The sequence below is a fragment of the Biomphalaria glabrata genome, chromosome 3 (genome assembly GCF_947242115.1).
Source record: "Biomphalaria glabrata chromosome 3, xgBioGlab47.1, whole genome shotgun sequence".
Lineage (NCBI taxonomy): Eukaryota > Metazoa > Mollusca > Gastropoda > Planorbidae > Biomphalaria > Biomphalaria glabrata.
Genome location: NC_074713.1, coordinates 26,196,942 through 26,224,109, shown reverse-complemented (window position 1 = coordinate 26,224,109; position 27,168 = coordinate 26,196,942). Strand labels below are relative to the sequence as shown.

General features: G+C 35.9%; 1 protein-coding gene and 1 long non-coding RNA gene across 5 annotated transcripts; one reads left to right on the top strand and one right to left on the bottom strand.

The window, feature by feature from the left end:
* Positions 1–1,054: 1,054 nt before the first annotated feature.
* LOC106057003 (uncharacterized) lies at positions 1,055–19,371 on the bottom strand. Its single transcript, XR_008777000.1, has 2 exons — positions 19,070–19,371; positions 1,055–1,389 (listed from the first exon to the last, which is right to left on the bottom strand). It is a non-coding gene; the product is annotated as an uncharacterized LOC106057003 (long non-coding RNA).
* On the top strand, positions 5,109–27,168 carry LOC106057002 (uncharacterized protein CXorf65 homolog). 4 transcript variants are annotated; one of them, XM_013213999.2, is made up of 5 exons: positions 5,116–5,412; positions 22,553–22,639; positions 23,447–23,575; positions 25,250–25,339; positions 26,960–27,168. In XM_013213999.2, exons 1-5 carry the CDS (start codon positions 5,388–5,390, stop codon positions 27,124–27,126), a joined length of 498 nt encoding a protein of 165 aa, XP_013069453.2. In that variant the 5' UTR covers positions 5,116–5,387; the 3' UTR covers positions 27,127–27,168. The 4 variants fall into 4 exon arrangements, with proteins under 4 accessions (XP_055880239.1, XP_013069455.2, XP_013069453.2 ...); XM_013214000.2 differs by having other exon boundaries at positions 5,121–5,412; positions 23,447–23,569; XM_056024264.1 differs by lacking the exon at positions 25,250–25,339 and having other exon boundaries at positions 5,109–5,412.

Sequence of the window (27,168 nt, the reverse complement as noted above, 5' to 3'; positions counted from 1 at the left end):
AAAAACTAATTAATTGGTTTTATTTCCACGCAGATGTTCAATTAATTGATATACAGTAAGTGTAATTCATACTTAGATCAGTCTTTGTTTGTTACAATATACGACTTAAAGTTTGTGTTTAATGGGCTTTTAACGTTTGAACCCTTTTTTCTTTTACTTCTGAAACTTTTTTTTTTTACATTTGTTTTCAATAGTATGTTTCACAATTAATAATCTATCTATCTATTATTCCAACCAAGCATTTCAAAACTTTTGTTCTTTATTTCAGTTGTTTGTTGTGACAAATCAGATTTATCACTGTATCTTACAGCTCAATAAGTATAGTCTTGAAACTGAAAGGCAATCTAATGTTAAATATGCTAATTTCCCTCTGTTATACAAATTCAGTCTGAAATATTGGAATTGAATTGCTGTTTTTAAAGTGTATTCCAAAAGTAAGTAAATACTAATTGAGAACTAAAGAAATGTGCGTTCACTATTGAAGATCAAAGTTCTCCTGTAAACGTGTCAACTCAAAAGGATGTATAAATACATTCAAGGCTAGTTTCATTCCACAGTTTACAAAATTCCCTACTTAATAAAACTGTGGTCTGACTTCCAAGCCTTTTCAATAGCTTAATCTGAACAAATGGCATACATTTCAACATCCCACTGCACACCCATTCCATTGTTTAACACTATAAAATATTTATATTGGCATTTTTTGTGTGTATACATTGTATGAAGCTGAAGTCTTTAAACTATCAGCATATAAAGGTAGTTGAATTATATGAAATATATACATTTAAATAAAGTATAATGGATGTTCAAGTGCATTTTACATTTAAATGCATATTTAAGGAAACTATTTTGTGTTTTGTTAAAACATCAATTTGGTTTGTTTGCTAGGAAAGTTAGTTTTGATAGTAACTCATGATATATAATCCCATGTATTAGTTCATAGCTATCATTATTTATAAGAGCATTTTTTTAAGATATTAAGATAATTTCTGTTTGAGCGTTCATTAGACTAGCCAGGCCTAGTATTAGGATACAATAAAAGTACATTAACTAGTAAAGTGTGCAATCGCATTTAATGACTTTATAACACAGTACTTGTGCGGGCAACTCTTAACACTGGTCAGTTGTTTTTTATCAATTTGAGTAGCCTTAAATAATCATGTATATTTTTTAAAGCAAAAGTATACTCCCATTTTTTTTTTTATTGTAAAACTTTTTCTCAAAGTTTTTGAAATTTGTTGTTTCCATTGGACCATATTGTGTAAATCAAAGTACAATGCCGAATAATTCTCCACTTGTTTGCTTTATTATTCTTACTCGTTAAGTCTTTTAATTTGTCTTGACTTCAATCTCTAAAACCGTCCACGTTGGCTGCTCTTATTCAGGAGTCTGTAAAGAAAGAAAAACAAAATCTTAGTGTGTTTGTTCTCATTTTTTTTTAAATTAATGTATTTTAGGGAGAGAAATGGTCAGTGTTTCTTTATGTTGATGGCCAGTGAAGAGATTTAGTTTGATCACAGATTCTTCAGCAGACTGAAGTTGTTTAAAGTCCCATTTGAAACTTTGAACAGTCATTGGTAGATTCATTTATATGTTTTTACTGATTTTCTTTTGAATGTAGTCTTTTGATTGAGGTCACAAAAACTGCTCAGGAATTAGAGAGTCAGGAGTCATGAAGTAGAAAGTCAGTGTTATCTTGAGTAATCTATCTAACAGAGTATATAATCTACATGAAAATAAATTTTGATATCTTCAGGATAAATTCCATTAAAATGGTTTACTGTTGGCTGTATTCTAAATTCATTTGTTTTTATCATCATAATAGTTCGACTCCTATAACTCTATTTCTACATCATAATATCTTTTCATCTAGAAGTAATACAAGTGCCTGGATTTATTGAAGCCATGCATAATATTTGTATTTATGGTTCTAGCTGAATTGAAATGTTCATGTTGATATTCAGTATGTGTTCATAGATCAATTCACAATGTTCTTCGAAAAGAAATATCTGTATGCCCATGTTTACCTTCACATAGAATTTCCTTAAAGCCTAGATCTAAGTAGTTTAATCAGTAAATGGGTTCATTTCTAACCAGGTTGTGCCTTCCAGTACCAGACACATGTTTACTTGTTTTTTGTAATGGAATTGTCAGTTAACATTTTGATTACACACCACTGATGCATTTGCTATTTACACTTGATATATATATAAATATTTTATAACCTTAGTATGTATCTACTGTTATTTATTTGAGTACCGTGTATAACTTGCGGCCATATGTCTGTTGTTCACGTTTACTGTAGACTGTTGGTTTTGTTTAGAATTGGGTCCTGTACACAACAATCACAAGTGTCAAAAACATTCAATAAAGATAAACTATTTGGAAGTTGTTTTTTTTTTATTTATTTTTTTAATTGTTTATTTTTTTAAATGTTATTTCTCTTACTATATAATAAGACTTGTCTTCAAGTCCGAAGATTGATGAGGAATGCAGTATTACACAGCCTCAGCTATTTTTATAGTTATTTTATTTTATTAGTATTTTTTATAAGGTTGGTTGGACATCGTTTTGGGAAAGTGACCGATGGTCGTTTCGATCGAGAAAATAACTTAGTTGTTCCAAGTACATTACAAGAAATTACTTTCATATCGCCTCCAAGTAGATTTCAGATGAAGTGAATTATAAATATATATATAGCCTATGGATTTGTGTTTTTCACACTACTAATAGATGAATGGCACGTGACATCTGATACAAAATAGTGGAAACTAATTTTGATGTTACTGTACGTTACTGTTTTGACTACTGTTACTAAAGATCGAACAGCTCTGAGAGACGATTAAATGTACTCACATGTACAAAATAAATAACTTAGTGGATAAAAGCTGGAACAAATGAAAACTTTCTAAACATATGATCAATAAAATCGATAAGTACTTGAAAGACAATACTATTGTGCTTATTGGAAAGATCAATAAAACAACAAGGGAAACCGATTGGCTAATTCCAGCTGTAGTCTGCTGCTGTAGTGTCCACTAGATTGAAAATCGAACACATATCGCTATAAACATGTTGATTAATTAAAAGTAAAGGAAACAAAAACAAAGAATACTTTTTTTAAAAAAAAACGTATTTTAAGCTGTACTTGTCTCAACTAGTTTGGATCAGTCATGGCATTAAATTTGTAATAGATCTAGACTAACAATGAAAAAGTATTTTAAAAATAAAAAAAAAATTGAATTTGAAGCCTTCTTGGGGCTTCTCAAGCCTACGCGGTAACCATTCTGCTAGCGAAGAGTCTTTGAATATGGAAGATTGTAGTTATATATAGTTTCTAGTTCATGTTTGTGTTCAGTAAGCCTGAGACGGCAGCCTAATATCATCATCATTCCTTTGAGTTCCTCATGGAACATAGGGCCTCGACAAAAACACGCCACTCTCCACGGTCTCTTGCTAGCTTTTTGATGGTGTCCCAGCTCTTCCCGGTCTTCTCTGCTTCTTCAAATACACTGCGTCGCCATGTTCTTTTTGGTCTTCCTCTGCGTCTTGTTTCCTGGGGGTTCCACTCTAAGGCCTGCCTAGCTCTGTTGCTGGTATCTTTTCTAAGGGTGTGACCAATCCATCTCCACTTCCTCTCTAAGATCTGCACTTCTATATTTTTCTGTCCACTCATCTCCCACAGTTTGGTGTTTTCTACTTTGTCATACCAGTGTATTTATATTATATATATTAGCAGCCTAATATAAAGGGGGCTAATTCAGCTTTTACCACCACTTCAGTCAAGTACTATTTATTTCCCTTGTTTGAGATACCACCCAAACAAATTGATTACATTTTTTAAATTGATTCTTCTGTTTTCATGTGAAAGAAATCATTGTGCAAAATTTCCACTTGCTCCGAGATGGGGTGTGGGAGAAGTGGGCCTACACACTTTTGGCCAGACAGACAGAGTGAGTTGATATAAGCTTTGTAAAAATAACATTGAATGGAATAAATGTAGGCCTAATACAAAAAAAAACAACTATAATCACTAATTTATAGTCCCCTTTGATTATTAAATCTTCTATATTGTCCTTATGTCCAAGATTTTTTTCTTTCTCAATCCCTTGAACTCATGGACAAATAGAGGATTCTACTGAAAACCAGGAATAAGACACGAACATTAAACACATCACAACAGCCCATGAAGTAGTGTTAGTAGACCGGGTCCCATAGCCCTCCAAACATGTAGGCCTACCACCGATTCTATGAAAGAGCTGCCATGAGAAGGACGCAACGAAAGTTGTTTGATACGTTGGTAGAGTGCTGGGAGATACAGTTTAATTTAAGCCTGTCCTAGACAATGTAATAACAGCTTTCTATGTGATTTGTGTACTGTATATTACTACATTGAGAATTTCCAAACTTTGATTCAAATGTGTGCGTCAAGTCACTACGCCTACAATGTATGGTTGGATAAGCTTTCTCCACCACAATTTACCATCATGCCCATCAATAACCATGACGTTAAGAACCTTCTGGCTATTTTGAGATTATAGTTGTTCTCCTAGTAAGTCCTAGTTAGATCATTTGGTGTTATATTATTGCCTGTTTTTTTTTTTTTTTTTTTTTATATACATCGGGAAAATATTATCTAATAAACCAGTTCATGAAATTGTTGAATTTTCGCCAATGTCATAAATAATATATATATTGATATTGAAATCTACCGACGGAGAGCGCAGGGTCAATTATCTTCTCATCAGAACCTTCTTACTCCTCTTTCTTAACCCGCACAATATTAATAATGATGCGTTGAGTACGAAGATAATTGACGAGTGCAAACTTTACGTTGTCACCTATATATTTTGCTAAACCAAACTTAGATGAAGTCTTCTGTGGGGAAGATACACATAATAGTAAAATGACAGCCTTCTAATCACCCACTTTGTAAACTCTAAAGTTTTATAATAGATAAATAAATATATTCTCTGTAATCGATTTAGTGTTTAGGATTATTTTTACCATAATATACATTCTACAATAAAGAAATCGTCAATATCACAATGAAAGAACAATCCTCTATCAATCAATCAAAAAGAAAATCGGCTTTTGGGCTCTAGAAATTGATTTATGGGAACAGAAGGCATTGTCAGGCTTCAGACATGTGCGAGCCATGCAAAACTCCAGTAGAACATAAGAGAAACTTAAGTTGGCAGCTAGCAGTTGTGCGTTCGAATTTGTCTGATACGTTGAGTGCACACTGTACATGGATAAATACTAACTTTTGAAGTACTTTTATATAGGTAAATGAATTAAGAGTTGACAGACTGAGGAACAGACGGAAGGTGGCAAAGGCGGAACGACTGGTAGATTTAACTCTGTTGTTTTGAACTATTTACAGAATGTTCGTGAAAGTGAAATATGGAGGTAAGTAGCAATTTCATGAAATAAAATGTTATTTCGTGTAGAGCTTATTCTATAAATACTAATGGGTTTTTTGTTTTACGTTTGACTAAGGCATTAATAGATAATAAGATATGTCATAACGTACAGTTTGAAAATAAACAGTTTTCTCACGACGTAAAGAACCTAATAGTTGATTCCAATTACAAATAACTAGTCGACCGGCGGCGTAGCATACGCAGCTATTTTGCAGGGCCGGCCTTAGGTGACCGCAGTGGGCCCCGCACTTTCATATGACCCGCGCTAATTCTAGATTATAAATTATTAAATTAAACCAATGTATAACTTATAACAGATTTTCCGTGGCCTCCTGTCAATTTATCAGGAGCTCCTGAAAATCTCCTGAAATTGCAAAATATACGAAAAAGTTCTGGAAATATCCGGAAATTATTTAAATCTTTAGAAAACTCAATACGAATCTCATGAAATATATAGGTCTTGAAAAAATTGTCATTTTGGGGTGTCATTCAATAAGGAGAATGCCAATCCTAGGCGCGATAAAAAAAAAAACGGCATTATCCCGTAATTTTGGAATCTGTTGAAAGAAGTTTCTCGCGCCTCAAACAAATGAAGAATTACTTTAGTTCAACAATTCTAGTAGATAGATTGAAACATTTGGTAATTCTTGCTATTGAGCGTGATCTATGTAGGAAATAGAATTTTAATGATATATTGTATGACTTCACTACACGCAAGGCTCGTAAAGTTCGTGGGATAACTCTATCCGCAGAAATAAAAGAGTGATCTTTTCTTTACTTCTTCTTCTCGTCCTAACTCTTGAGCGAAGAAGAGAATTATATAGAGATAGTCGACTGGCGGCGTGGCATACGCCGCAATTTGCAGGGCCGGCCTTAGGCCACTGATACCTATGCGACCGCAGTGGGGCCCGCACTTTCATAGGACCCGCTCTAATTCAAGGTGTATAAATTATTAAATTAAACCATTTTATAACAAAACAGATTTCCCGCGCCCTCCTGTCAATTTACCAGGAGCTCATTGGAATCTCCCGAAATCGCAAAATATACGAAAAAGTTATACACAAAAATTTTCATTTTGGGTGTCGTTCAATATGGAAACGCCAATCTTTCGCGCGACATTATGCATCAGCCGTAATTGTGTAATCTGGTGAAAGAAGCTTCTCGCGCCTCAAACTAATGAAGAATTACTTGAGGTCAACTATTCTCAAAGATAGATTGAAACATTTGGTAATTCTTGCTATTGAGCGTGATCTATGTAGGAAACAGAATTATTATGATATACTGTATGACTTTGCTACACGCAAGGCTCGTAAAGTATTTCTGTACTTAGTGAAGAATAAATAAAATGCATAGACGAATTTATTTTCTAATACAAACTCTTAAATTTCACTTATTATCCGCTTCCCTACTCAAACTTGCCCCCGCGAAATCCGTTTCGCATAGGGCCCCACCATGGGTAATTCCGGCCCTTCTATTTACATATATATATATATATATATATATATATATATATATATATATATATATATATATATATATATATATATATCGTAGATTACTTAGATTAGTTCCTAGTCCAAACCTCCCGCTGAACAAAGGGAGATGGGAGCGGGCAGAGTTTGATACATTTAAACGACAGTCCATCGCGCAGCCAGTCATCCGAAGTGTGAACACTACTCTTGTTTTCTCGTTAACTATCCGCAGAGTGATATTTCCTTTACTTCTTGACCATAGACATAAATAAATATAGACTGGCCGAAAGAAGTAACTTCATGTAACTTGAAAACGTGTATATCTATTGTATTCGGATTTCCGTAAAATTAAAAAATGCATAATCTTCATTCTTAGAGATTTAAAAAAAAAAACACTAGTGAAAATAATGTAATAGGCCTACTTATATAGGTTATAGCTGAAATAGATATGAATACTTAACTTTTATACTGATCATAAATGCTGCATAATAAAGTACACAAGATTGTAAGTCACAAATTTTCGTTTCATAAAACTCTTTAATCGGCCAGTCTATATTTATTGATGTCTATGTTCTTGACAAAACTCTTGAGGGAAGAAGGGAATTATATATATGATGCAGGAATTTCGACTACATTGAAAGACCTGTTGACTCCACGAAATATATGTGAAGCGGTGGCCATGGTTAGGAATTAAAGGCAATACGAAGGAGCAAAATCAAAACAAAGATACAGAAAAAAATTCAACTATTTTAATGACACCAGATATTGACGTGTGTAAAAAAAAATACACACATAAATATAGCCAAGTGTATAGAATGTATAAATAGAAAGATTTCTTGTTCTTCCCCCCCCCTCCTTTTTTTTCCTGAGCCGTGCTTTTCGCCCCCAACCCTTTTAGTTACAAGAGAGTGGATTACTCCCCCCCCCTTTTTTTTTTAAACGGAGGTAGAAATAAATTTAAAAAAAGAGTGATATTTCTTGGTTGCTATTTTGTGACAATGCGTGTTCTCCACCCCCCCCCCTCCTCTTTTTTTTTTCTCGTGAACTATTCGCAGAGTGATCTTCCCATTTACTTCTCGTCTGACCTGATTAGGGAAGAAGAGAATTATATATAAAGATAGATGAAGATAGATTTGTGAAAAAAATAGATCCTAAATTGTATACTAATAATGATAATCTTTACTTTCCATAAGGAAATTTGTCTTATAATTTGTGCATTACACTAAACTAAACATAGAGTCTAACTATAGCATAGGAGATATAAGCCGACGTTCACACCAGTTTCACCACTATAGGCCTATTGTAGATGTATCCTGTATAGGATACTAAACTAATTTTAATTTTGAAGTTGTTGAAATGTGGGCGAAGAGAGAATATCTACATTACGTGTATAAAAGACATTCTAAATCAGCGGTTCTCAACCTTTTTAGTGCCGCGAACCCCTAATACGATTCACCACTAGGCAGCGACCCCTAACCGTATTTCTTTCGTTCATTGGTTAGGCAAATGTAAATTTGCTAATTTTATAAAAATCGTTATCGTAATGTCTATACTTGATCTATGACGTATGCATTTTCATTGATAGACGTTAAACACACACACACACAAAAAGCTTTTTGTAATTGTAAATAGTGTAAAATGAAATGTGTTTTTAAATTAAATTGCTAACAAAAAATTATCTTTATAAGTTGCATTTATTAATTTTTCTATTGCGTATTCACCATTTTCATGTGCACAGACTTGTGTGACAATGTGAAAAGTAGGGCGAAACGTGGAGGATGATTTAAATAAATGTGTAAATACGCCAACGTTAGTACGAAGGTTGGATTCTTGTGGGAGTCTTTGTAACAGCACAATGTCAATTTCAGCACCAAGTCAACTTCTTTGTTTAGACTTGATCACGTACAGGCTGGAAAACCCTGCTTCGCAAAGATATAGGCCTAAGCCTTTACAGTTTGAAATGGATCAAGAAGGCGCAACACAATCTCAAAATGAGATATGACTGTAAACACGTGGACCAGAATTGTGTCACTGACATTGAAAACCGATCATTTTTATCTGCATCGCTTTTGATGAGCTCAATAAACTCTTTCTGTCTCCGGAACATCTTTAACTTTGACTTCTAGAAAGTGTAAACAGGATGTCATTTAGATTTGTAAGTTAATTGAAATTTCACTCTCACGCTAGTGCAAATGTTCTTTGACATAAATTAATATTTTAGTCGGTCTGTCATATTCAATGCCCTTTTTTTCCTCACAAAAAGCAGATAAAGTTGACAAGATCTAAGTTTTGTTTACCAAAGTTGAAGTTTCATTTGGACGAACTGTTCTTTTCAGACAAAACGAGCTATAATGAATTGGATCCTTGCATTGAAAAACGTAATTATTCAATGTGACAGAGATGTGATATTTTCCGTATTTTTGCTTTCTGATAAAAAAAAAACAACTTCCTCACGAAGATTAAAAAAAAAACTTTTTTAGAACTTTCCCTCTCGACCACCAAGTCACATCAGTGTGAAATAGCAGAACACGTTGAACCCAGCAAACTCATAACAAAGAAGTAACTATCAATATTTTTAAAAAAATCAAAATATGATGTTACACTCACTACCTTAAAGTGCCATCCACTTACAAAATATCCGTCTTCCTAAATATGTCCCATCATTTTTTAAATTTATGTTTGACGGTCGTTTCATTGTTTCTAAAATGAGAAACAAAGTGAGTAATGTCCCTTTGTTTTGTTATAAGAAATGAAAATGTAATCAGACTATGGTACAAATATGCTTGTTGAAAACAACCCCCCAAAAAAATTCCGATGATAAAAAGACCAAAAATCCAAATTTCCGATGCTCTTATGCGACACCTGGCAAATGGTCATTGGACCCTCCAAAGGGATCGCAATCTACAGGTTGAGAACCCCTGTTCTTAATGAGTAATTGAGAGAGAGAGGGAGAGAGAGAGGGAGAGAGAGAGAGAGAAAGAGAGAGGTGTAAGAAAAAGTACGAGAAAGAAATTAATATTGGAAGTAGAAAACATATTTATAAATACATGTTTCATGCTCTATCTGGACTCTATCTGATGATGGTCTAATAATAGTCTAATTGATAGTTTAGTAAAGGGCCAATCTCTCATTTAAGACCTCAAGGAAAAAGCTTTTCCATTTTTTAAATGTTAAAGAGTATTATAAATGTTATTCATTGTACTTTTTAAATACGAAACCATGCCTACTAAATGTTGTTTTAAATGAAGGACAAAAGTAAAACTCCATTAACAATGTAATAGCTTGTAGGGCCTATAACAGAAAACTACTTATTAATACAAATAGTTTTTAGCATTATTTTAGAAAGAAAAAACATTTGCCAAAATGTTTTTAAATAGGCCTATATAGAAAAATCACCTCCCGTCAGGGCCGGCCTTAGGGCACAGCAACCTATGCTGCCGCAGTGGGCCACGCATTTTCATAGGCCCCGCGCTAACACTAGGTGTAAATTATTAAATTAATTGCAAAGTATACGAAAAAAAAATTCATGAAAATCTCCTGACATTATTAAATTATACTGAAAACTCATAAAAATGTCCTAATCCTAATCGCGTTATAAAACAACAACAACAAAAAAAACAAAAAAACAACGGAATTGTCAACTTTCATTTTAAAAACATAATAATGCGAATTTAAACCAAAACAACAAGTTCCAATACTTAATTTACTGTAATAGTAGTGGCATGTAGGCATCTCGATCTCTACAAAAAAATAAAAAGCGATATTTTGATAGTCTATACTCTAAGTAAATCTAAAAGGCAGATGTGAATGTTGGAAAACAACCTTCTGTTGTAGATGGCTCGTAATTTAATGTGACCGTGATTTTGTATTTAGTAAAGTATGAATAAAATGCAATGACGAATTTATTTTTTAACAAAATTCTTAATTTTCACTTATTATCCTTATAACTACTCAGACTAGGCCCCGCGCAATCCGTTTCGCATAGGGCCCCACAATCTGTAGGAACGGCCCTGCCTCCCGTATTAATATAGTCTTCCCTGTTTTTCTTTTTTTTTCACTATTAATAGTGTATTATTGTACAAATGAATTTTTATGAAAAAAAAAAAACTGCTGGTATATTTAATTTTGAAAATTAAGCGCTTCGCTTTCAGAAAAGAAAAACAAAAGCCGATACACCAGAAGTTTGAAAACTCTAAAATATCATGATATCGGATTTCAATATTCTATTTTAATTTTTTTTTTTTTTTTTTTGCGATCTAAAAGGGACAAACTGGCAAACAGACAGGAGGCCGAACGGACAGAATGACCACACAAAACTAATAGCGTCTATTCTCTTATCGAGGGGAGAAGGGCTCTAAAAAAAAAAAAAGAGAGAGCGTGAAAACAAATAAAGGTAGTGGGAGGCAGAGAGAGAGTCTAGACTCTAGAAGGATTCTTGTTCTTTTCAGCCAATCAGAACACTTTATTCTTACTCGGTTGTTTCTCGTGTTCTTGACTACTATTGAACTATTCAATGATTCAACCTGAGAATGCAGTGGGCGAGAGGTTATCATAAGAATACATCAAAAGCTTTTGTAACTTAAAACAATAGATACCAAAGATATCTGTTCAGTTTGTCAGGCTGTGGCATATTTCAAGGTTTTGGTCTACGTTTCCTTTCAAACCTTGCGATCTGGGCCGGTCTTAGGCCACTGCAACCTATGCGGCCGCAGTGGGCACCGCACGAATTCTAGATGTAACTTATTAAATTAAACCATTTTAACTTATTATTAAAGGGTTCGTGGAATTCTCATGAAATTGTAAAATATAGGAAAAAGTCATGAAAATCTCCTGAAATTATTAAAATCTTCTGAAAACTGATGCAAATCTCCACAAAAACAGACAAAATTGTCATTTCGGGGTGTCGGACTCGCGATTAAAAAAAACGGCATTGTCAGCTTTCATTTTATAAAAATGTAATTATCATGGAACCAGTGGCGTAACTAAGGGGGGGGGGGAGGGGGGGGAGAAATTTAAAATCCCCCCGGGCCCCCACCTAGGGGGGGCCCCCAAATGGGTGTCCGAAATTTATTTGTAAATACATAAATTAATATATTTGATTGACAAATAGTGTCAACGGGTGTCTTTTTTTTTTCAACATTTATGGATTAAAAATTTATCACAAAGACTAAACCTAGATCTAGGTCTATCAATACGTTGACTTTGTTGACATTTTAAAAATATTTTTTCCCACAGAGATCAAAGGTTTTTTTTAAAGTTAGTTTTACATTTTAAACTTTGTTGCCACGAATAAAACTGCATCATATACAGCGAATTCCAGGTATCTTGTTACCTTTACTAATAATAGATCTAAATGGCGAGTATTTTATGGCTACACTAATTAACCTTGAAGCAAAATTTACAGAATCGAGTATAACAGATCCAAAAGTTATTCTTAATAATGCTAGAATAGTCCATTATTCGGGTTTGGCGTCTATAATTTCAGAATTAAACTTTACTCTCGAGTTATTACCCCTCTATTCATCTTTCCTCAATCCAATGGAAACTCTATTTTTATTTCAATCTAATCCTTTTGCTTTCGCACAAAACATAAACAAACAATGACGTAATATCATATAATATTAGCACATCCTTCCTTTTGAAGTTATTATCACACCCTTCCTTTTAAAGTTCTTAAGAGTGATATCTACTAGCAGGGCCGGCCCTAGCATTTGCGGGGCCCTATGCGAAACGGATCGCGCGGGGCCTAGTCTGGGTAGGGATGAGCATAATGTCAATATTATTTTTTTTGAATTAGAAAATAGGCCTACTTTCGTCTTTGCAATACATTTTTATCAAATGAAAGCTCGCTATGCCACTTTTTATTTAAAGGCACCCCAAAATGTCCATTTCGTCTATTCTTCAGGAGATTTGAATAAATTCAAAAAAAGTTCAGGACTTTATCGTATATTTTGACTTTTCATGAGATTTCCTGGAGGCCCTGGAAAATCAGGAGGTCGCGAAAACCCTGTTATTTTATATACCTTATAATAGTTTAATTTAATAATGTACACTTAGAATTAGCGCGTGTCCTTTGAAAGCGCGGGGCCCACTGCGACCGCATAGGCTGCAGTGGCCTAAGGCCGGCCCTGTCTACTAGGAACTTTAACAATTCGTCCACTTCTGGTTGTCTTGACTGGCACAACAAGTTCTCTAGACGTTGGTCTATAACTGTCTGTTTCGTTTGTTCCAACAGTTTGCAGTTCATTGTCTCCATCGATATCATAGTACCCAGAGATGTCTTCATCGAAACTCTTATTCGAAAAGCGTTGATTTCTTCTGTATGTTTTTCCGTTTGTCTTTATGATGTTAGATCTGGGTGCTGAATGTTTTTTTATGACAACTGCTTTCTGCCATGTTTGACCTAGACGAACTCTCCGACAGAATAATCTTTAGGTAGCCTTGCTTTTGCATTGTATTTCACTTTGCTTTTCATCTGTCGTTCGTTGAGTAATGTCTCTGCATTTTCAGCTACCGATGGTTTCAATAGTTTGGGATCAGTTGGAATGATTCCCTGAGTCTTCTACTCGTCATCAGTTGTGATGGTGAATACGGCAGTCCACTTATCGGAGTATTTCTATACTCTAGCATAACGAGATATGGATCTTTCCCACTTTTGTATGCTCTGAATCCTTTTGCTTGCGCACAAAACATAAACAACCAACAATGACGCATTACCATATAATATTAGGACAGAATCTTCTTCATGCAGTGGAAAATTAAGAATTTTTTTGCCTATCTTGAATTCTGATCAAAGCTCTTGCGCCCAATTAATATAGTTCGGAAGAAACTACAAAAGTCTGGACTGCATATACGGGAAGCTGCTAAAGAAATTAGTACCCTTTCATGCTTTCTGCACAATGATGAGAAACTGACAAAAACCCAATCCATCAAAAAAGCAAAAGAAGGTAGTGAATACTATGGATTCCCTGTAATCAAAACAACCAGAAGAAAGAAAAGACTTGATGGGAAGCTGAGTTCTAATGTAGGACTGTCAATAGAACTGCAATTCAAACGTGTTGCGACAGAAGTGCTGGACAGAATGCATATGGAGATGAAGGGCAGATTTCAAAGGCTGGAAAGAAAATGGATACCTTTGAGTTTCTTCTTGAACCAAGACACCTGTTAGATGAAGACCCGCTTATGACAAACTGTGCTACTTTTCCTGTTTGTATGATGAAATAAATGGAAAATCGCTTTTTCAATGATGTCATTGATGCACGAGCACTTTTCATCAATAAACCAGTATTACAATCACCAATAGACATATTGAGGAAACAGGCTTCCTATGGTAATTACGTGTGCTCAAACTTTGCAACATCCTCCGAATACCGCTAACTCAGGCCACTTCCATTACGTCTTGTGAGAGATCATTCTCAAAGCTCAAGTTCATCAAAAGCCATCTCAGGAGCACAATGACACAAGAAAGGCTTATCATGGCTTTAATGTTAGTGAAGTCACAAATACCAGAAAGTATCGATGTAGTTGATGTTATAGATGTCTTTGCTGCAAAGAATGCACGACGTGAAGCGATATCAATTGAGATTTGTCACTTGTGCATTATTTAACTAATAAACAAAGGTATTATTCATTAAAAGAGTCTTGATTACTTTTTGTTAAGTTTACTGATATACTGAACCAATTTGATTTGGGGCTTATATATTTTTGCGTACATTATTCCATGTCATATGTCGAATGTCAAAATGCAAGGGGCCCCCGAAGAGGTCAATCCCCCCGGGCCCCCGAATCCCTAGTTACGCCCCTGCATGGAACTATACAAATTTTAACCAAAACAAGAAGTTCAAATACTTAATTTACTTTAAAAGTCACTGGCATACAGATATAGATCTAAAACTATCTCGAACTCTAAAAAAAAACAAAAGCGATCTTTTGTTAGTAAATCTAAAAGGCAGAATGTTTATCGGCTTTTTGTTGGAAAACTACTATCTACTGTAGATGCTCGTAAAGTTAATTTGACAGTGATTTTGTACTTAGTAAAGTATGAATAAAATGCAAAGACGAATTTATTTTCTAATACAAAATCTTCATTTTCACTTATTATCCTTATCACAACCCAGACTAGGCCCCGCGCAATCCGTTTCGCATAGGGCCTCGCAATCTGTAGGACCGGCCCTGCTTGCGATCCACGGGGCAGATGATCTAAAGATGTTATAAGATAAAGCTAATCTGTTACTATGGTCAACGGTAAACAAGGGCGTCGTGTGGCCAGCAAAACAACCACTCGACCTACAGCTGGTTGAATTTAGAGGTGACCTAAATATCCCAAAGTTCGAAATATCAAAATCTCAACTGACACAACGTTCACCTGGATTTGAACTTCATGCCCTATAGGTTTGGAAGCAAAGCGCTTTTACTCTTAGCCACTCTATTTCAATGTGTTGGTATATACACGAAAAATATATCAGGTTATGTACTCCTATTTAGATCTAAAATGCAAATATAGACGGATAAAATAAACAGACACATATGGCTTACTCTAGTCTATATTTCTACTTCATTTCTACTTGATCTTTTTTTAGAGGCCCCCGAAAGGGGAAAAGAAAAGACGCTATCAGTTTTGTGTATTCTGTCTGTCCGTCCGTCCGTCCCGTTTAGATCTCAGAAACTAGAAGAGAAAATGAAAATCGGACATCATGATATTTTAGATCATTCAAAGTTCTGATGCAACGGCTATTTTTTTCGTTTCTGAAAACTAAAAAACTAATTTTTTATTCCCATAGATGGGACACCATTTACTAACTCACTGGGTGAAACCAACCCAAGCGACATTTCTGGATCTATGGCCTATCATTATAAGTCTTGTGGTTGGAGCTATTTTTTAATTAAACTCTTCGGGAGTTAAAGCGAATGTCTCGCAGAATAATCCTCTGTAATACCTGGATTAAACACGCTAAGCTAAAGAGCTCCGTGAGGTTTTCCTCAAACTAGCAATTTATATAAGATGACATACCACAGGAATGGAGAACCGCAAACATAATACCCATCTTAAAGAAAAATAAACCACCTGGAGACCCAAAAAGTTATAGACCAATCTCTCTAACATCCAACATTGGCAAAATGGCAGAAAAAATGATCAATAACCGACTTTATTGGTGGCTAGAAAGTACTTGCTCACTCCACAATGCACAAGCTGGCTTCAGGAAAGCAAGTAGAACAGAAGACCACCTCTTTCGTTTTATCCAGGACACAGTAGAAGGGTTTCATGAAAACAAGCACACTACAGCAGTATTTATAGATTTGCAGCAAGCCTATGACAGAGTGTGGAGAAAAGGTCTATTTTTGAAGATGAAAAAAATGGGCATCCATGGAAAAATGTACAGCTGGATCAGAGCATTCTTAAAAAACAGAACCATCCAAACCCGATTCGAAGGTGCCATCTCTAGTCAAAAAAGTTTGGAAGAAGGACTACCACAAGGTTCAGCCCTTAGCTGCACTCTCTTTCTAATCTTCATGAATGACCTCCCGGACCTCATTTCGGTCAATAAGGCACTTTATGCAGACGACCTTTTAATTTGGACTACAGAGAAATATCCAGTGCTGACTAGATCCAAACTAAATAGAGCCCTCACAACTATCTCCACATATTCAAAATTATGGAAAATGGAAATAAACAAAGAAAAGTCAGTTTATTCAATCTTTAGCCACAGCAACAAAACAGCAAAAAGAAACTACATCCTAAAAATAGACTCTCAGCCAATAAATAAAGAAGAAAATCCAACATATCTTGGTGTAAAACTAGACCAAAGACTGTCTCTAAAACACTTTATGGCAGATTTAAAAGAAAAGGCATCACAAAGATTAAACATAATAAAACACCTAGCAGGAACATCCTGGGGAGCTGAAAAGAAAACCTTAAGACAGTTATACACTGGATATGTCAGATCTGTAATGGATAACTGTCTCTCCATACAAGTAGCTGCCAACAAAACCTATCAATCATCATTAGATACAATCCAAAACCAAGCCTTGCGGTTAATTAGTGGAGGTATGAGAACTACTCCCACAGCAGCCTGTGAAATAGACTCCAATATTGAACCTCTTAAGTTAAGGCGCAACAGAGCAGCATTAGAAGCTATTGAGAGATACAGAAGGTTGGAGGACGATCATCCAAATAAATTACTAACACAGAGAAATAGGAAAAACAACCAAAAAAAGCAAAGGACTCTGATCCAACTTACTGACGAACTAGCCCTAAAACACCACCTACCCAATAACAGAGAAAAAATTACCAGGTTTTCAAACATTACACCCGGACTAAACTACAAACAACCAACCATCAAAACACATTTACTAAATAACACCTTAACAAAAGAATCAAATCCACTGGAGCTCAAAGTAGGCACGCTTGAAACAATCGAAAGCTATCCAAAAACAGCTATCCATATTTATACAGACGGATCGGCTTTCAAAGCTACCATCAATGCTGGTCTTGGTGCCTTCCTGGTCTTCCCTAAAAATAAACACTTTGAGATAAGCGCACCCTGTGGTGATTACTGCTCAAACTTCCAAGCCGAAATTGAGGCAATTACCATAGCACTCCAGACAGTAGAAAACAAATTATATGAAGGAGTGCAACCACCATCAGATATTGTTGTCTTTACAGACTCCCAATCTACTCTGGAAGCACTTAACAGCAGCACCTCAAACAGCCCAAGAGAGTTGACAACACTCAGTGTGATAATCCACCAGATGATATCAAAATTAAATATCAATATTACACTACAGTGGATCCCTGGACACATTGGCATCATGGGAAATGAAAAGGCAGATAAGCTATCAAAGGCAGGTTCAACTATGGAACAACCAGATAGACCTGTTAACTACCTCACCCTAAGGTCAATGTTAGTCAACAATCACAAAGAGGAGTGGCTCAACCAATGGGCATCAGGAAACACAGGCAGAGCCATGTACAGAGAAATGACTACGCCTAACAAACTGGACAGTATTAACTTCCTCCCCCGCAAAGAACAATCTACAATCTTCCAACTAAGAACAGGACACACACCACTATTAAATTACCACCTGAACAAAATAAACTCCACACAACTACCCCTTTGCAGACACTGCACCCACCCCTCTGAAACCGTAAACCATATCCTCTTTGAATGCCCCTCCCTAATCCACCTTAGGCAGACCCTACTTCCACTACAGCCCAACATAACCAACACCCTGTACGGCAGTGCTGAACAACTGAAGAAAACAGCACACTTTTTTTCCTTGGCACAGTCTGCAAAAGAGCTCACAGCTCAGCAGCAATAAAGCTGGCTAGAAGAAGAAGAAGAAGATAAGATGACGTCTTAAACTCGTTTTTTTTTCTTTCTTTGTTGTTGTCCCTGGCATTAATTGAAATACATTACTATTTCTCATAAAGCAAGAGCGCCTTTCGATAGGGAGTGTGCAATTAGAGAGAGAGAGAGAGAGCGAGAATAGGCATATGAAAAGTGTATAGCCTAGTAGACGTTAAAAATTCAGAGAGAGAGAGAAGAGGTTGAAAAAGAAAGGGGATGAGGGGGAAAAACTTGACACTGAGTTAGAGAATAACAGATTAATGAGGAATGCAGTATTACCCGTGGCTACGCAGCCCCAGCTGTGACCTACATATTTTGCCACAATTTAACCACCGGCAGATAATGGTTAAACAAGACAAATGAGAGAGTTACAAGTAAAATTGTTTAAAAGTTGTTTTTTAAGACAACTCCTACTTGTTAAAGGAAATAAATTTTTGTCAGAGCAATTACTTTGCCCTTAATAGCAAATGATTTTTTTTTAATAAATACATGTGGCTATCTGGTTCTTTTCTTACTTGGCTCAAGGGGTTACTTAAGAACGATTAATTACTATTAAAAAAAAACTACACTAATAAAACTCCAGCTATCCAGGAAAACTAAGATTTTTAATAATCCAAAAAGATATAATGACAGCAACAAAACACATGTTCTATTCCACAACTGACTACCAATTTCTCTCTATCATATAAGGAAAACTCACATTCAAAACCATCACTAGTAGGCCTATACTGTTCACATTCATACCTGGGGATATAAACAAAGGGATATAACTCTATAGTACCAGAATAGCAACAAAGAAATAACACATTCACTCTCACCATACCTGCCCCTGACAGCGGCCATCCTCGGAAAATACCGACCTTATTGGAAGTAGGCCTATTCTATTCTACCCAATGGAAAAGATATTCTTTTTAGATGACTGAGAAAGAATAGTTAGAAAAATAGGATATTATAACATTTTTATCGACCACATCTTTTTTTTTCTTTTTACACCACAAAATACACAGCTGTCCAATGTTGGCGAACAGCTTTTGCCTTTAAAAATTGGTTTGGGGGGGGGGGAGGTTTAGAGAGCAGTTGATCAACATTCAACGCACATATGCCTCCCACAATCAATTGTGAGCAGGTCAGGAGGCGCTACTGAGTGAGAACCTTTTCTCTGCTCAACATTAAATTTTATACAGTAGGCAGATGTTAGCGCTACTGGGTGGGCTCAATCTGTGACACATCAGTCTACGACCAAGGGGCTAGAGTCACCTAAGTAACCAGACATAGGCCTACTAACCTAAACCACCTAAACTAAATGAAAGCAAGATAACGAAACTTTAGTTTAGGATAAATAAACGAAACGAAACTTTATTTACATATACAAAAATAAATCAATAATAAAATAATATATACACTAAAACCCAAACAACCAATACTAATACTAATCCGACCCTAATTGAACTATACTTTGCTATTACAAACACTAACAATTAACCAAACTAAACCATCAACTATCTAACACAAACTGATCAAACCAACAATCTAACTAAATCACTACAACTACTAGTACTACACTAATCCTAGATCTACACAAACAAACTACAATAAACTAGTCTACATCTACAATATTCTACTATTACAACCAACCCATAACTAAAACTAAAACAAGAACACCTTAGCCTTAGTACCTTACTATTAGTATTCACTAAGAACAGAAACAGACTATAACTAAGTCACTAAGCCAACACTACAGAAACAAAATGAAAATAACACTAGATTCTCTAGATCTACAGAAGCCATAACAATAGCAGTAATAAAGGCAGCAATTACACAGCACTGACAGCAGTTACATTCAGCAGCTATATTCAGCAGCAGTTATAATCACTAAATCAGCAGTTAAAACAGCAGTGTAATAGCAGCTATAATCAACAGTGATAATAGCAGGCCGTCCCAGGTACAGAATAATAAAATAATTACACGACAGACCAGAAAGATCTTCGGCTGTCACACAGACATACTATACTGACCACTGGTCAACTGTACACTGAACTCAACAAGACAGCATGTAGGACATCACTTTTTATACTATCCCGCACTAACCTATATAAAAATATGCGGAAGTACAATTATAAAATCTGACACTAACCTATAAAAATAAAATATATAAAAATAGATCTAACCTATACAACAAAATACATATAAAAATAGCTCTGGGAGCGCAAGCTCACACAATCATGTCATCATACTTTTAATTTCAAGCCTATCTGCTCTTCTAAACTAATTTATCCGATTCAAACCTTAGTCCCCACTATTTTGGGAAAAAGGGGTGGGGATTTTTTAAGATAAACTAATAAAAAAGAATTGAGCTATTATACAAATATTTATTTAAAAAAAAAACAAGTAAAATATATATATATATATAATTAGTCGACCGGCGGCGGAGCATACGCCGCTATTTTGCAGGGCCGGCCATAAGCCACAGCAACCTATCCGACCGCAGTGGGCCCCACACTTTCATAGGACCCGCGCTAATTCTATGTGTAAATTATTAAATTAAACTTTTTTTATAACTTATAACAAATTTCTCGCGGCCGCCTGATTTACCAGGAGTTCCTGGCAATCTCCCGAAATTGCAAAATATATGAAAAAGTCATGGAAATCTCCGGAAATTATTAAAAATCTTTTGAATACTCATACAAATCTCATGAAATATATAGACAAATATTGTCATTTTGGGGTGTCATTTAATATCGAAAACGCCAATCCTACGGGCGATAAATAAAAACGGCATTATGCATTAGCCGAAATTGTGTAATCTGGTGAAAGAAGCTTCTCGCGCCTCAAATTAATGAATAATTACTTTTGCTCAACAATTCTCGTAGATTGATTGAAACTCTTTGTATATGTTACTATTGAGCGTGATCAATGTAGGAAATAAAATTTTCATGATACACTGTATGACTTCTCTACGCGCAAGGCTCGTAAAGTCCGTGGGATAACTCTATCTCGTCCAAACTCTTGAGCGAAGAAGAGAATTATATATATATATAGATAGATACTTAAAAAAATAATAAAACAAATTTTTATAGGGGAAATTGCAGCACATTTGCAGTCAAATAGGCCTATCTATTTTGTCTGATGTAAGATTTATTTCCCTTTGTCTATTTTAAACAAATTAATTGTTTGATCGTGGTTTGATTGATTCATGTTTTATTAAGAACAATGAATAATTGTGCAAAGCTTAGCTTGATCTGAGAACGGGAAGTGAGATAACATGCACACAATTTTTATCAGACAGACGAGAGAGTTGATATAAGCTTTATCGAAGAGACGTAGGCCTACCATTAGAATGGTACCGTAACTATTTAGTAAACTAAGTTTATTTTACCTTTATAATATTGTTATTAGTCTAAGGTAGGCACTCAACGAACGTCTGGAGTTAACAATAAACAAGATATTTATTTACAGTACAAACAGGCATGGACTTCAGCTATTAGTCCCAGAGTGTCCTATCCCAAGTGACACCACTCCTTTGCTACCTAACTATCAATAGAGACCACCGACACACTTCTCAGTGCCGCCCCAGGTCCTCAAAACAGTTCATAGCACACAGAACGTTCTCTCGAGTCAAGACAGTCTAGACCTCCAAAACTTGCAGATCACTGCAGCCGGATCCACAACAGTCCTTCTTCCTGTCCTATATCAACATGTCTTCTCATGTGATCAATGGTGCCCTCATACGCACCATCAGTGTGGCGAGGGAGCGGACTTACAACAATATTTTGTATTTGTATTCATTACTATCGTTATCTTGACTTGCGTTCTTGAGGTGCTCTGACGGCTGGTGTAACCAAATCTCAGTCAGCATACCCTTAGAAGAATATCAAGAGAGAGGCCAGTACTTTCTTTTACTTTGTCCTGCTCCCTTCAGTGTACCTAGACGTTTAGAAGGATAACTTTTGACAGTCCTATCTTGCAATATGACCGAACCAGCTTAGCTTTCGTCTTTTTACAGTATTGAGGAGCAGTTGCCTCGTGGGTGAAAAAGTAACAAGTAGTTTCCCTTTCAGACCTTGCGCTCTATAACGCAGATGATGTAAAGGTAATCTATTTTAAGTGTCCAACGATTAATGGGGGTGTCATATGTCACAACAACCAATCGCCATTACTTTTCCCCGACTAATGTCAGGTAACAATTAGAGCTGGGTGAACTCAGAAGCGCCCAAGCGCAGTTTGTTATTGTGATTTTTATTTTATTTATATAAAGATCCATGCGTTCTTCTTGAGATCTAAGTCTAAATTTTCTCTCCCTCCACAGATGAAAAGGAGCAGCTATGCAACACCTACTGCAGGAACGACATATTTTTAGAATTCGTCAAATCCCAGTGCCAATGTCAGCCCGAAGGTTTATAAAATAAAATATCTAGATCTACTACTAGTTTTAATCAAGCACTTAAATAACTAATACGGTCTAATCTCTATGTACATACTGCAGTGATGCCCAAACTATGGACTTCGGGCCATTTCCGGCCCGTCTGGTAGTGTTATCCTGCCCCTGGCTTTAAACATTTCCCCACAGTACATATTAAATTCTATTTTATTCTATTAGATCGATGTCTTTTGCTGTGATGCCTCACGTGTCACTAAGGTTGGAAATGTTTATGGCCACAACACGCAATACATTTGAGCGTCACTGATCTATGGAATAGTCTGTAAAAATAAATATTCTTTTCATTAGGTAGGCTTCTATATATTAAGATGAGCTCCCCTGTCGTGTTTCGCTGCTCTCGCTCAAACAGAATGATCGGAGAAGAGTCAGTCTTTTGTTTTCTGGACATTGGAAAGAAGTCTTTCCATTGGTTAAAAGTCTTTTAAGGCGGCGCAGCGTCGACTCTTACACTAATCTGGTTAAGTCGTGATGCGTTTTCGCTCATACTTAATATAGTCCTCAAATGCGCCCAATTATGCAGGGAATTGGGCAGTGAAGGGCAAAGTTAGCTCACTTTATTACAAACGTCTTCACGAAAAGGCTAAACATAGTAGTGTCGAAACAACACATGCGTCTCCTGATTATGTTCTGAAAATTTGAATAAAATAATTATCTTTTAATTAGAATCAACTAACATTGAGCTTCGCTGAGTGATTGTCCTTATTTTAATTATTGTAGTCTAAGTATAGTAACCTGTTGATCTAATTTGTTTGAATGTTGTAGATGTCATTGACCTTGCTGACGAACGCGGGCTGATCAAACATTTACGTCGATTCCCACAGGACTACGCAAAGGACTTCTTGAAGGACAGAGAGACATTGATTTTACTCAGCATTGTGACAATCAGTAAGTGTGAGTATAAGTTTGAAGGGGCGTAGTTGGTGAGAACGATGAGAGAGGGGTGGGAGGTTGAACCCTACTTCACCATCACCTATTCCTTTGTTGGGTCACCACAAATGATCTGTCTCCCGTCTTTTTCCATTCCTATATGTTTTTTGGCTTGAATAGAGTCTCTTTGAATGACAGGCCAGTCCATTATCTGACGTTCTCTTCCCTACACTCTCTCTGTCTGTCCCTCATTCTTTTCCCTGGTACTATTCTCTGCAGGAATGTCTTTGCAAGCCCTGTGAACGTCGCGACATTGCCATACAGTTTAAGTTTGTGTTTTCGCATTATCAGCGGGTCATCGTGGGGCCCTGTAGCCATTGTGATGTTTAGAATGTAGGCTTACCCATTTGTGATGCGGTATTTGTTGGTGATACCTTGGATCCTTCTATAATATCTCAATCCCATGGCTAGGATCTTCCTCTCTAACTCTGCACTTAGCCTCAGTGATTTGCAAGCATTCAAGAATGTTGCCATGACTAAGCAATGACCCGAGGGTTAACCTTTTTGTTTGAGAGAAATGCATGCATCCAACACCAATAGAATCTCTTTCCTGTTTTTGTTGATTTCAAGAGTTTGGCAAGGCTAAGGACAATGAAAAAATACAATATACATAAAATCATGATAATATTATCCAGAACTATTCTGACCAGTGTACTTCAACAACAACATTGGGCACTGGTTTTAAATCACAGTTGGAGTGAGATAAGAGTGCCTACTTTCACCAACTATTTTTAATACCTTCTTTGAAATCATAATGGAAGACGCTATTAGAATGTACGGATTTGGCGGATGAAGAATTGCTAACTATCGCTTTGCGGATTACATAGATGGTCTAGCACGGACAGGAGAAGAGCAAGCTGACTTGGTGATGTGCATTGACAAGACTCCCGCAGACTTTGGTATGCGAATCAATGCAGAAAAAATTATGAACAATACCGAAGAAGGCTTTAACTTTAGTATTGGACATCAGTATTGGACATCAGTATTGGACATCAGTATTGGACATCAGTATTGGACATCAGTATTGGACATCAGTATTGGACATCAGTATTGGACATCAGTATTGGACATCAGTATTGGACATCAGTATTGGACATCAGTATTGGACATCAGTATTGGACGTGAAAAACTGGCAAGAGTCAGAAGTTTTAGACGATTTGTTTCTAAATGATTAGGAGTCGAGAAAATCGCTTCTCGTGGCGTGAAGCCGTGAATGTCGGTATCATGAGATACGAGAGAATGAGATCAGCCATCAGCAAAGAAAGTGGATCACAAAAAAAAAGGAAGAACAATCAAGTGGATCATTAAAAAAAGAAGAAAAATCAAAGCGGGAAACTCTGCAAAAGACCCAACATTTACATGTCTTGTGTTCTGCAGGCTTTTCAAATTGAAGATAGTACTCCATAGTATTCTTCGAACTGATAGGAAATAGGTTGTGCTCATCTTTGATAACAAAGTAGAAGAAAAATAAATTGAAAACACCAATGACATAGCAGATGGAATCTTTGTCCACATTCCGTTGAGTCCATAACGACCACCGTGGCACAATTTATGATAGAGACAGTCTTATATCAATTTAAGACGTAGGCTTAATGTTTGAAGACATTAAAACATCACTCTCTATATTTCCAATTTTAGTTGGCAAAACCTCCAGCGAAGAGAGCAACACAAAGAATGCAATCTATAAACCTTTGCTATTTAGTTTAGAACACGACAGAGAATTCTTAGGTGAGTTGCTTATTCATTGAACCTTGTTTAGCAAGATTACAATGGATGCTAGTTTTTACACAAACTCGAAAAGGAATCGCCTTTCGGTATCATTGCATGTCAAAAGACAGGTCTTGTCATTTGAGCATTAAAAACAATTTAAAATTACATACCAATAGTGCTTTCGTATAAAGATAAATATCTCAATATTGACATAGTATACTATAATTAACTATAATAATAATTTCTATGATAAAGAAGTTAAAGAACTAAGCGTATCTTTGGTTTAATAAAAAAAGGTATAGTGTGTGGATATCAGAACCTGTCAACTAGCCTACAAACTATCTATAACCCGTAATGCTATCTTCCATCAGATAAAAATATCTTTTAAATTTAAAGCATCATTACCTGCGACCACTCAAAACCATTGCATGAGTTCCTGCCTTTAACCCGACTGAATATGATTTTAAACTACCTTTTCATTCCCATTGTATGTTGGGTACTCATTAGAGTTAAATAGACTCGTGTGTAGAGGTAGCCTTGTTCATTAAGTTACACATCTACTGGTGTAAGGTCATTCAGTTATACATCTACTGGTGTAAGGTCATTCAGTTATACATCTACTGGTGTAAGGTAAGAAAGGAATTTCTACTAATCGAGCTAGTCCTCCTACAGAAAGAGCGGTAACACTAGCGGATCTAGAACTTTGGAGTGAAGGGCGATTTTTTCCAAACCCTAACCCTTACCTAAGAATTAAAAGAAAAACAGTGTTTCTCAACCTTCGGCGAAAACACACACATACACACAAAACACTGAAAACAGCCATGTTGGGGAATCGTTTTAATGCATTCTTCACTGCAGAAACGCAATCTCCTGACATCTACAGCTCATTATTCATCCTATTAAAAAGGACCTCTTGAATAATGTATTACTTGAAAAATATTTTAATATAAATTTACAGGCCCTTACTACATTGCAAATACAACCGATTTAATTTTAAAGACATTTAATTGATTCTGTTAACAAGCTGTGATTTCAAGAAATAAATTGGACCGCCTCCCCCTCACTTGAAAGTTTATGGTAAGGGGGGGGGGATTGATGCCATCGGCCTACATACTAGAGTGGGGTGTGAAATAATATAAAAATAGGTTGAAATATAAATAATTAGTATATATTATTAACATAACTAATAAATTCGTATACAAATTGTGTGATTTCTTTACTAAAATTCGTCCGCCCCCCCCCCCCTTTTGGGGCGATCCCCCCTACCACCCCCCCCCTGGATCCGCCAGTGACTGTAACGAATGCAGTTGAGAAAATATGGATAGGTGTTTATTTTTTTTTTATTGCTTTAAATAAGCATAATAATGATAATATTTTTACATATACCATTAGCTGGACACATTTCTCCCTGGTAAACCGTCGGTCATAAAAATAGTCAATAGATGACCTTTAAACCATTAGTCTTCATAGATCGCAAGGTCTGAAAGGTACACCTTTGTTGCTGTTTTTTTTCTGTTGTGTGACATGAGTATCTTTTGCGAGCCCCAAAATAATCAGCCTATACCCTAAATATATTTTCAAAATCCAATGAGTCTTGAAGCATCAATACAATGCAAACACTGATGATTATCTCAACAGATCAACTCTCTTCTCAAAGTGAAGACTCCTTGGAATCTCCGCCACTTAAATTCAACACGACAGAGCTAGAGGAAATGAAACAGGCCAGATCTAGATCAAGAAATGTTTATCTGACAAAAAGATCTAGTGCTCGACGAGGCGCCAGAATGGTTTCTCGTACAAATTAATGTATTCAATTATACAAAATGTCTTCTAATGCCAATAAAATA